Below are 12,102 nucleotides of genomic sequence, written 5' to 3'. Positions count from 1 at the left end.
ATCCACATTTTTACACGTCACTGCAGGTCATTTTTTCTCACTGCTGTATGCTGTCCCTTGTGTTGATAGATACAGCTTATCCATTTGCACACATATTTTTGTTCTTTCTTTGCCCCATGCAGGAAGGCATGGCCTCTGCACGGATTTGGCCCCAAACAGAAGCCGTAAGGCCATCTCACTGCAACCCCACTGAGATGCACCCAAAACACGAGGGCAGGGAGAGCAGCCTAGTGGTCAGAGCACGCCTGCTCGGTGAGGCTGGGCGCCTAGGCCGCTTATCCCCCGGCTGGAGCACGGCCCCTGGCACATGCTCGTGGTAGCAAAATAAAATATCTGTCACCTGTTGAAAGAGCATAGGCTTTGGAGTCACACAAACTACATTTCAGACTGAGATAGGCCCTTGTATGCACTTGAATGTGGACACATGGTTTCACGCCTACAGCTTCCTTCCATCTTCTCACCACTTAGAGGGAATGATAACCTTGCAGAACTTGCGGCGGAGGGAGGGGTTCAATGAGAAGCCATGAACGTGCCTGGCAGAGGGCCTCATAGCCGGCAAGCACCGAATCAGGGCGTTTCCTCCCCATCTGGTCATCTGGTCAGATAAATGACACTGAAGTTGCAGGTTGCCCCTAACTGTAACTTATTCACCGCTTCAAACAGGGACTGCAGGAAGGCAGGCAGGCCGAGAGCAGAAGTGAGGGCTGCAGAAGCAAGAGAAGCAGCAGGCCTGCTCCACTCTTGATAATGTCAGCAGATTAGCTGTGGGGTGATGGGGGAGCTGCACACACCATTGTCCGATTGATTGAGTGCGGCTGCGCGTCCCTGTAACACGGGCGATTATGGCTATGCAGTTGGTACAGGCCACTCCTGGAACCAAGGTGGTGCCGTGAGTGCCATGCTGGTGGGGAAAAGGGGTTTCAGGGGGCCAAGGACATCTGTTATGCCAGTGACCCCAGTGTGGGCATTTAAACCATCCTAGCTCGTTAAAAGGAGAACAGTAACGTTTTCTAGTAGACCACATGCATCGACCCCTTGCTATGGCGTGTGCATTTCACGCTGGACTTGGGAGAGGACCAGCACCTAGGGTGAGCCTGAAGGGTAGCTTGCTAGGTGGAGTCTTCGTGTCCCAGAGGCTGCAGGGGAAGAGCAGTTTTCTCATAGAATTTACCTCTTGGGATAATAGGGCAAATCTCCTTTTCTCACATCCTTCTTGTAAAGCATAAGCTTGGAAAGTTAAGGTGGCCTTTTGCCAAAAGACCGGCATCAAATATTTATACAATGCCAGGGCAAATAGCTTTCTGTGCACAGTAGGGAAGCATCTTTACTTTAATAAAAAAATGCAGTGATAATGGAATGTTTTCCATAGATGGAGGACGATTTAACCTTTTTGCATGGAGAGCTGCACTCTGAGAGAGACCTATGTATACCAGCTCGGAGCACACTACAGCGAGGTTGAGCCAGGAAGGTGATGAAGAGACGGGTGGTGGATGAGGCCGTCAAAACAAGGGGCTCTTTAAAAGCCCAGCTGTCTGCTGTCTGTGGTTCATTGACTTTTTTTTGCTGTTACAGATGACCACATTTTGACAGCCATTCTGAACTTGCTGTGTAGTTAAGTGGGTGAATCAGCACTCTGGATTCAGAAGAGCAGAGCAGCGGGCCTAGATGCTGCAGGCAGGACTGAATGAGGAAGGTGGTAAATAAGGACCTGGTTTGTTCCTGCTTCACGGCCCCAAGCCTGGGCCACACAGCCCTCCTCCCAGGCTTGTGACTTGGAGCGAAGGAGGGGATGCCAGGCAGGGGGTAGGAAAGAAATTCTGGATGGGCTGCGCCGTCTCCTTCCCCAGGTGGACCTCAACTCTCTCTATATCATGCTGAGTACTCTAATACTTAGAGCATGCGGTAGGCGCATTTAAAGGGCTTGGAGGCTTTCCAGTCAGGAGATGTGTAGGCAGAGACTTTGGAAATTGGGTATAACATATTTTTGTAGAAGCCTTGAAGAAATGTGTGCTGGGATCATATGCTACTGAAGGATCAGTGAGTATCTTCTGTGTCCCAAGCATCACCAGGTCAGGACTTGGGAAAGCTTTATTCAAAGGGTTTCCGTAGGGCATCCCTACTGTGGCAGGGGCTCCAGCTGGACCTGTGTTACCCAGAACTTGCTAAGTGAGCTGGACTATGGTCCGTACTTGTCCTGGAGCCCAAAATATTTAAATGTGGTTCAGCCAAAGAGCAGTTCTGTCCTTCCTCGGTCACCTTAGTAAAATGTCTTTTAGGAGGACATTGAACAAACACTTGGGGGGAACTTTTTAGCAGAGCGGATGAGAGAGGCAAGCTTAGCACTTTTGCTAAGGCTGATTGGTAACAGACTCTCGGTATAGGAAACAAATACAAAAATGGAGCATAGTATTGATTAACCCACAGGGATCTTATTTGAAATGGAGTATTGTCTTGTCCAGTAGGAAGAATATTAGGATGAGGCTGCTGTACTCCAGGAATTCCACTCAGAGCTGTGGTTTGTTGAGTTGGTCAGGCCCCTCTATCATTCTGGAACAATCAGGAATATTCCCCAGGCTAAGTGAAGTACACTGGTCTCAGATTTCTTAAGTTTCAATTGGGCATTGTAACAGTCAGATATTGCCAGGATGATGCTGTGTAACAAACCACTCCAGAGCTCACTGGCTTAAAACAGTAATAATTTATTCTCTCATATTTGTAGGTTGCCTGGAGCAGCTTCTTTGAGGCAGCTGGGCCCACTCTCAGGTCTGTGGATCAGCTGATCTAGGCTAAGCTCCACTGGGGCAGCTCTGTTCCAACAGGCTAGCTGGGGCATGTGCTCTCGAAGTGGTGGCACAGATGTGAGATCAAGTTCAACCACGCCAGTGCTTCGCAAGCCCCTGCTTGTGTCACCCCCACTAAGATCCCACTGGCCAAGCGAGTCACGTGGATAAGCCCCTGGTTGGCTTATCTCCCCACCATTGTCTTAGTCTTGAATTTCTTCTCATGATTCTGCTGCTTGTCTGGTCCTTGGTGGCCCCTCATTCACTCTGCATTTCTATTCAAGCTGTGTCCTCTACCTTGAACTCTCAAACCCCGCAGATCCATATGCCTGGCTTGCAGTTAGTTCATATCTCTACTCAAAGTGGGGGGACCTACCCTGAGCACTTCTTTCAGAAACAGCCGTGCCATTGCCTCTACCTCCATGCAACACCCCGCCCACCCCCACCCCAGCCCACTTTATATTCTCATAGCATTTATCCCCTGGGACATTATGTTTTCTCCCCCTGCAGGGCAGGGGAAGCTCCATGGGGGCGGGGTCTTCATTTGTCACCAGTGATCACGAGAGTACCTGGCACATAATGGGTGCTCAGAATGGACTGAAAACAGTAGGGTTTCTGAGTCAAAGAGGATGGACTTTTGTGTTTCAGTCTTTTGAGATGTTGTTAAGTTGTTCTCTGGAAAGGTTGTGCAGCTAAAATTCCCTTCAGCCCTGGAAGCTTTTTTTTAAAATTAATTAATTAATTAGTTAATTAATTAATTAATTTATGGCTATGTTGGGTCTTCGTTGCTGTGCATGGGCTTTCTCTAGTTGCGGTGAGCGGGGGCTACTCTTCGTTGTGGTGCGCGGACTTCTCATTGCGGTGGCTTCTCTTGCTGTGGAGCACGGGCTCTAGGCACGCGGGCTTCAGTAGTTGTGGCACGTGGGCTCAGTAGTTGTGGCTCTTGGGCTCTAGAGCACAGGCTCAGCAGTTGTGGCACACAGGCTTAGTTGCTCCGCGGCATGTGGGATCTTCCCAGACCAGGGCTCAAACCCGTGTCCCCTGCATTGGCAGGCGGATTCTTAACCACTGCGCCACCAGGGAAGTCCTGGAAACTTTTTACATACAATAAAGGGTGTTAAGCGTAGCCATTTATTTATTACTTATTTTTGTTGTTGCAAATAATTTTCTCATTCTGAGGGCTTTTTGACTGTGCTTGTGAGGTCTGTTGGAAGACAGAAGCTGAAGGTTGCTATATGTTTCCATCTGTCTGTCCTTTTGTGACTTCTGGAAAGTGCTGGCAGTTCCTGAACTCCAGTGTGACTCAGGGGGCTTTCTGTGTTTGTCTCCCTTCCCTTACTGATGAAGAAAAGATCACATTATTGTGTGAATTGTCCTTTACATCACTAAACATATTTTTATGTCTGTTGCCATAACAAAACACCACAGACTGGTTGGCTTGAACAATAGACATTTATTTTCTCATAGATCAGGAGGCTGGACGTCCATGATCAGGGAGTTGGCAAATTCGGTTTCTGGTGAGGCCTCCTTTCCTGACTTGCAGATGGCCACCTTCTCTGTGTCCTCCTATGGGCTTTCCTCTGTGCAAGGTTAGGGGGTTGGGGTGGGTGGTGCTCTGGTGTCTCTTCCTCTTCTTGTAAGGACATCAGTCCTGTTGGACTAGGGCCCACCCTTATGACCTCATTGAACCTTAATTACCCCCGGAAAGGATGTGTTTCCAAATGTACTCACTTTGGAGGATAGAGCTTCAACACATGAATCGGGGGTGGTGGGTGGGGACAGAGTTCAGTCCAGAACAGTGCGACTGAGCAGTGATTTGTAGGATACTGACCAGGAGGAATTCTCTGTCTACAACCCCCTTTCACAGACAAGAAACCAAACCCCTCAAAGGGTCAGATCCCTTTTCCGATAGAGCATGGGCCCAAACCACCTGCTTCTGAGTCCATTCCTCTGTTCCACAGTCCCTCATCTAAGTGAATCTAGGGTATTTAGGACCCATTAACTTAGAAAGTGCCTCATTGAAAGTCTTCTTCAGGGGCAAGGAGCCTGTTGTGTTTTTCTTGACATCCTCACGGCCTGAGACAGTTCTGAATCATGCTATGTTTGATGTAGGTTTGTTGAATTATACGGAACTCAGAACTTTACCATTAACTATAGCAGTGCCCAGGGAAACATTTTCAATGGTAAATCATTTTGAAAAATTCCCCCTTCCCCCAAATTTCACCTCCTGACAAGAGCTGCGTGAAGTGTCCCATGTACTGCACCCACGTCACACAAATGTCGAGGAATCAGCGCATCTGGACTGCGTCTGCAAGCCCAGAGCTGCTGCGTTGCATCTATCCCCACTTCAAAATAATTTCTCTCACCTCAATATAGTTTTCTTCTAAAAACTGTCTCTAAATGACTGCATTTCCCCCGAATAAGTTCTCCCCAGTGCATCCTGACGTTGGAGCATGAAAAGGAAGGTAAACGCGTGAAATCAAATGGTGATTGCTAACAATGAAATTTGGGCTCATAAAATCAAGGATATTATTCAAAACTGCGAGGTAAATTAGTCTCATTCATTCTGATGGGGCTAGACTCTATGGTTGTGTATGCCTTCTTTAATTAACATGCTGAAAAGATGTTCTGATTGGGATTATTAATGAATGCAGTGAAAATTTTTGCTGCTTGTAAGGCTTCTGCCACAGACGGTTTACAGCAACCTCCCTCCACCCCGCCCCGCCTTTTCTTTTTCCACAGATTCCTTACGCGGCTTGACAGATGGAGTATTCATCTTTGAAGCTGTTTCCACAGAAGATAGCAAAACCATGCAGGGCTACGATGCTATTGTAGTGGAACAATGGACGGTTCTGGACGTAAGTGTTGGGATTGGCAGTGGTGCTTTTCTTGTTTGGACAGTGATTGTTTTACCCGCTCGCTCCTCTGAGCGTGGCTGCTGCTGGATGTCGCTTTCCTCTGAGCGGCAGTTGGACCTCCATACACCCTGTGAGGACCCCTTTCGTCCTTTGGTGCCCCTCCTATGCCACCCCCAGTTGGGGGATGGGCCCCACTTTTCCCTTTCTGTAGAAAAAACACATTGTGTGAGCCGGGTAGAAAAGATTCTTCTTTCATTAATTTGAAAGCGCTAAGTGACATAAGTGAGGCAAACGCATAGTTTGCGGCCCCCATAATAATTAGAGCATCATCGTTACTGGAGCTAGACTCTATGGCCCCCTCTGACAGGGGGCCATGGAAATTTATATGCCAGAAGAAATTTATATGCACCTGCGCTCTTAACCTTCACAATAAGTCTGAGTACTGTGATTGCTCCCATTTTACAGATGAGGAAACTGAGGCACAGGGAGGTTAGAACCCTGGCCCATTAAGTGTAGAAGGCGGTCTTTGAGAAACGTTGACCCGCAAGGCCACCAGATTGCTGTGGGCAGAGGAATTCCTCAAGCTGTGTTCCGCTGGGATTTGGGAAGGGGAGAGCTGATTTCTTTCTGAGGTTTGCTGGTGTGTATTTTAAAGGCATTTCTGCAACTGTTGAAACGTGGACTTTATAGACCAGTCTCTTGTCCACGCAGCATCTGGGATGTTTGAAGATAGGGGACTGATTTCTGAATGCTCTCAAGTTGGCCCTAGAAGGACACAGGGTTGGCGTCGCTCCGAGGGGCCCTGCCAGACAGGGGGGTCTCTGTGCCAGAGGAGGACAGATGAGGAAGCAGCTCTTGGTGCAGAGTGCGGGGCACTGGGACCCGCCACACCCTTGTGCCCTTTGGCACTGCAGCCTGTGGCCAGTCCCCCGCCTGGAGCTGGGGTGGAGCGCCCCACGGGCACCGTTGCTTAGCCTTTGAGCCTGCAGCCGTTCCGAGGAGGCCTGATGTGGGGAGCAGGGGTGCGGGGGGGCAGCCTGCATCTGAGTAGGGATGGGAAACAGCTGCTTGCAAATGTGACAGAACAGAGGCCACAGAAAAACTGTAATAATCAGAAACAGGAATTCCAAAATCACAGCATCCAGGGCCAGTTAGGTTGGAGGCCAGGGGTCCTGCAGGCATAAGTAGTGAGGAAGGTAAGGAGGTAGGTGATGACCTGCTTTGCCGTCAGGCTCCGCCAGTGACTTCCGCCCACCGTTGGTCCCAGTGAGCCTCCGTACCCCTAACTGGAAACGGGGTGCAGAGGAAGTGAGGCTCTGTCGAAAATGCAGAGTCCAGTGTGGGCACGTCATGTCCCCCCTGGGGACCTTAAACTTCCACAACTGTAAGATGGGGCGGTCCGTTCACCCAGCCTGCCACGTGTGGTAGATGCAGGGTCTCAAGGACCCCGTCCGGACAAGCCCATGCTGGCTGCCCTGTACCCACGAGCTGCAGCACTCGGTTTGCTCTGTGACACAGGGCTGTATCAGCAAGCGATGCGTGGCTGCACCAGAAACACGTTGCGTGATTTTGCACGTGTGATCGGCCACAGGGCCATGGGGACGTGTATAAAATCCCTTGCTGTCTGCACATTAAAGTGGCTGTGAAAGGCAGGCTTTGTGGTTTCCTCAATAAAGATGGTTTGATGGCAGTGATCCAAAATTGCCTAGGAAAGTGGTTCTCAAAGTGTGGTCCCAGGACCAGTATCAGCAGCACCTGGAAGTTGTTAGACATGCAGATGCTTGGGCCCCACCCTGGACCTACTGAATGGGAAGCCCTGCGGGTGGGCCCAGCCATCTGGGTTTTAACAGGCTCTCTAGGTGGTTCTGAAGCTTCCTCAGTTTTAGGAACTAGTGTCTGAAAGAACGGTACAGATGCCACTTTGCCCAGATGTCTATGGTCGTGTGATATTTGATGAAAAGGGTGATAGGAAAAGCACCCCAATGATTCGTCTTTCTTCAGCCTTTGAAATATTGAAATTTTAACATGTGACCTTGATATGTAACTGGAGGGAACGCCTACTATCTAAAAAGTCTGTGGGAGGGAATTCCTGGGTAGTCCAGTGGCTAAGACTCTGCACTCCCAGTGCAGGGGGCCCGGGTTCCATCCCTGGTTGGGGAACTAGATCCCACATGCATGCCGCAACTAAAAAGATCCCGCGTGCTGCAACTAAGACCCGGCACAGCCAAACAAATAAATATTTTAAAAAATAAAATGTCTGCAGGAGGGAGATAATGGTTACAAACTCAAGTAAGGACACGGTTGTCATTTTTTGCCCCTGTCAATTTTTTAAATTGTTATTTTTTTAAAACTGAAGTATAGTTGATTTACAGTGTTGTGTTAGTTTCAGGTGTACATCAAAGTGATTCCGTTTTTTATGTATATATAAAGTATGTGGAATATATAAAGTATATATATATATATATTCTACATACTTATATATTCTTTTTCATATTCTTCTCCCTTATAGGCTACTACAGAATACTGCGTATAGTTCCCTGTGCTACACATAGGTCCTTGTTGGTTACTTATTTTATATATAGTAGTGTGTATATGTTAATCCCAAACGACTAATTTATCCCTCCCCACCTTTCCCCTTTGATAACCATAAATTTGTTGTCTATGTCTGTGGGTCTATTTCTGTTTTATATTTAAAGTTAATTATATCTTTTTTTAGGATTCTACATGTAAGTGATATCATATGATATTTGTCTTTCTCTGTCTGTCTCACTTACTATGATGATCTCTCGGTCCATCCATGTTGCTGCAGATGGCATTACTTCATCCTTTTTTATGGCTGAGTAATATTCCATTGTGTATATACACCACGTCTTCTTTATCCATTCCTCTGTCGATGGATGTTCATCTTTGTTTCCCAAGGCATCCAGTAAATGCTTCCTGAATCGGGTTGAAAGCCTTTTGGTTCAGCCCAAGGGTAGACCAGTGTTTCTCAAAATTGAGCTTGTGTCTATCTGGAAAGCTTTTTAAAAGACACACGTCCAGGCTCTGCCCCCGAGTTTCCTATTCAGCCCACTGTGAGAATCAATCCCTGCCTTAGAGGAGCCACGTGTATGCAGCTGTTACCAGCACAGCCCAGCAGGGTCCAGTCTGGGGTGGGCTTGCCCCTGGCCCAGCAATTGGAAGAGCTCTGTCCGACCCACAGACAGCTGCTCCTCTGCACGTGCCTCTGGCTGTGCGGGGGGGCGGGGGGGGGAGTCCAGCTCCCTTACCTCTATCCTCGAGACCATCCCCTTCCTCTCCTCCCCACCCTTATGGCCTCTGGGGAAGGCCTTTCCTGTTCAAGCCCTGGGCAGGTCCCTCTTGGCTTGTGGTTGATCCTGCTTTTCTGGCAGCCACTCTCCTCCCGGAGCCTCCCAGGACTCTGACCACAAAGTATCTCTAACCAGCTTTTTCTCTTTTCTCACAATTGGGACTGACGTGTCCCTTTCCTGCCCCTTTACTCCTCTGCCCGTTAATATCCTCAAGCTCCGTGTGCAGATGTGCCAGTCTAATTCGGCCACATCTTCCTGGCTTTCCTCTCCCCCGCACCCCAGACCACACACACACACAGACACACACACTTTCGCAAGACAACCTACCTGGCTCTTTGCAGCTCTGCAGACAGTGCGGTATGTTGGAAAGAGAATGTGGATTCTCGAGTCTGGCCCGGGTAGGCTTCCTGCTCTCTTATTTCTTGCTGAGTGTATGAAAAGGAAACCACCCCCTCTTTGCTTTTCCATTTTTCAATTGTATAAATGGAGACACGGGTAACAACCTCTCGAAGTCGATGAGAAGGAAAAGAGATAACGTATTTAAAAGTTGTGAACGTCGTACTTGGCATAGAGTAAGTAAATACTGTTTTCTTGTATCGGTCACCCGGGATCATCAATTAGAAAGATCGTCTGCCTATTGCATTGATCTTGTTCTAAAAGCACAGAGGAGGCTGGGCTAGGGAACATGTGGAGTCAAACGCAAATAATTGCATTTTTCTCAGTTGGAAAGCTATGGCCTAAAATTAAAGGCAGTTGTGAATGGGATGAAAGTCCATCCATAGGGCATTTATAACATGTATTTGGCTTATGCTCTATGAGTTTACAGTCTAGAGTGTGAGCAGAAACGGTGATTCTTTGAAAGGAAAGGGGGAAGCTACATAGACAAATAGGTGAAGAGGAAGAGAGAGGCAGAGAAAGGGACCATCGTCTTCTCTCTGTCTGCACATCCTTCAGCCTGACCGCCCAGTGGACGTGGAGGACCACCAGGAGCTGGTGAGCCATAGAGCCTCTCCGTCCTCATCCTGCTCCCTGGAGTGTCTTCTAGCTCACAAGTGCTTCTTGTGAAATTTGCCATCAGAACTGAACATAAGACAGTAGGGAAAGTGCTTTGAGTTGATGCGGTTGTCTTGGGAGCTGGTGGGTTAACTGAAAAAGTCACTGAAAAAGAACCCAAGAAAATCATATTCAGAGTGAAGGATTGGGAGTTTGGGATTAGCAGATGCAAACTTTTTTTTTTTTAATTTCAAATACATATATAATTTTTCCAAGTCTCCAAAGACTTTTTTTTGTTAGTTTCTCCTCTATAACAAAGTGAATCAGCTATACGTATATATATATATATCCCCATATCTCCTCCCTCTTGCATCTCCCTCCCACCCTCCCTATCTCGCCCCTCTAGGTGGTCACAAAGCACCGAGCTGATCTCCCTGTGCTATGTGGCTGCTTCCCACCAGCTATCTATTTCACATTTGGTAGTGTATATTTGTCCATGCCACTCTCTCACTTCGTCCCAGCTTACCCTTCCCCCTCCCCGTGTCCTCAAGTCCATTCTCTACGTCTGCATCTTTATTCCTGTCCTGCCCCTAGGTTCTTCAGAACCTTTTTTTTTTTTTTTTAGATTCCATATATATGTGTTAGCATACAGTATTTGTTTTTCTCTTTCTGACTTACTTCACTCTGTATGACAGTCTCTAAGTCCATCCACCTCACTACAAATAACTCAATTTCATTTCTTTTTATGGCTGCATAATATTCCATTGTATATATGTGCCACATCTTCTTTATCCATTCATCTGTCAATGGACACTTAGGTTGCTTCCATGTCCTGGCTATTGTAAATAGAGCTGCAATGAACATTGTGGTACATGACACTTTTTGAATTATGGTTTTCTCAGGGTATATGCCCAGTAGTGGGATTGCTGGGTCATATGGTAGTTCTATTTTTAGTTTTTTAAGGAACCTCCATACTGTTCTCCATAGTGGCTGTATCAATTTACATTCCCACCAACAGTGCAAGAGGGTTCCCTTTCCTCCACACCCTCTCCAGCATTTATTGTTTGTAGATTTTTTGATGATGGCCATTCTGACTGGTGTGAGATGATATCTCATTGTAGTTTTCATTTTCATTTCTCTAATGATTAGTGATGTTGAGCATCCTTTCATGTGTTTGTTGGCAATCTGTGTATCTCCTTTGGAGAAATGTCTATTTAGGTCTTCTGCCCATTTTTGGATTGGGTTGTTTGTTTTTTTGATATTGAACTGCATGAGCTGCTTGTAAATTTTGGAGATTAATCCTCTGTCAGTTGCTTCATTTGCAAATATTTTCTCCCATTTCAAGGGCTGTCTTTTCGTCTTGTTTCTGCCTTCCTTTGCTGTGCAAAAGCTTTTAAGTTTCATTAGGTCCCATTTGTTTATTTTTGTTTTTATTTCCATTTCTCTAGGAGCTGGGTCAAAAAGGATCTTGCTGTGATTTATGTCATAGAGTGTTCTGCCTATGTTTTCCTCTAAGAGTTTTATAGTGTCTGGCCTTACATTTAAGTCTTTAATCCATTTTGAGTTTATTTTTGTGTATGGTGTTAGGGGATGTTCTAATTTCATTCTTTTACATGTAGCTGTCCAGTTTTCCCAGCACCACTTATTGAAGAGACTGTCTTTTCTCCACTGTATATTCTTGCCTCCTTTATCAAAAATAAGGTGACCATATGTGCATGGGTTTATCTCTGGGCTTTCTATCCTGTTCCATTGATCTGTACTTCTGTTTTTGTGCCAGTACCATACTGTCTTGGTTACTGTAGCTTTGTAGTATAGTCTGAAGTCCAGGAGCCTGATTCCTCCAGCTCCGTTTTTCTTTCTCAAGATTGCTTTGGCTATTCGGGGTCTTTTGTGTTTCCATACAACTTGTGAAATTTTTTTGGGTATATGCCCAGTAGTGGGATTGCTGGGTCATATGTTTTTTTTTTTTTTTTCTAGTTCTGTGAAAAATGCCATTGGTAGTTTGATAGGGATTGCATTGAATCTGTAGATTGCTTTGGGTAGTATAGTCATTTTCATGATGTTGATTCTTCCAATCCAAGAACATGGTACATCTCTCCATCTGTTTGTGTCATCTTTAATTTCTTTCATCAGTGTCTTACAGTTTTCTGCATACAGGTC

The 12,102-nt window shown here is 46.7% G+C and overlaps 1 protein-coding gene across 2 annotated transcripts in view; it reads left to right on the top strand.

Moving 5' to 3' along the window:
- RFTN1 (raftlin, lipid raft linker 1) overlaps positions 1-12,102 on the top strand; it is a 206,540-nt gene that overhangs the window by 156,247 nt on the left and 38,191 nt on the right. For both annotated transcript variants that reach the window (XM_059920383.1, XM_059920384.1), the window contains exon 7: positions 5,523-5,638. In XM_059920383.1, the coding sequence (XP_059776366.1) occupies positions 5,523-5,638 (116 nt within the window). The remainder of the gene's footprint in view (positions 1-5,522; positions 5,639-12,102) is intronic.

The sequence above is a fragment of the Balaenoptera ricei genome, chromosome 4 (genome assembly GCF_028023285.1).
Source record: "Balaenoptera ricei isolate mBalRic1 chromosome 4, mBalRic1.hap2, whole genome shotgun sequence".
Classification (NCBI taxonomy): domain Eukaryota; kingdom Metazoa; phylum Chordata; class Mammalia; order Artiodactyla; family Balaenopteridae; genus Balaenoptera; species Balaenoptera ricei.
This window is presented reverse-complemented; position numbering and strand designations above follow the sequence as displayed.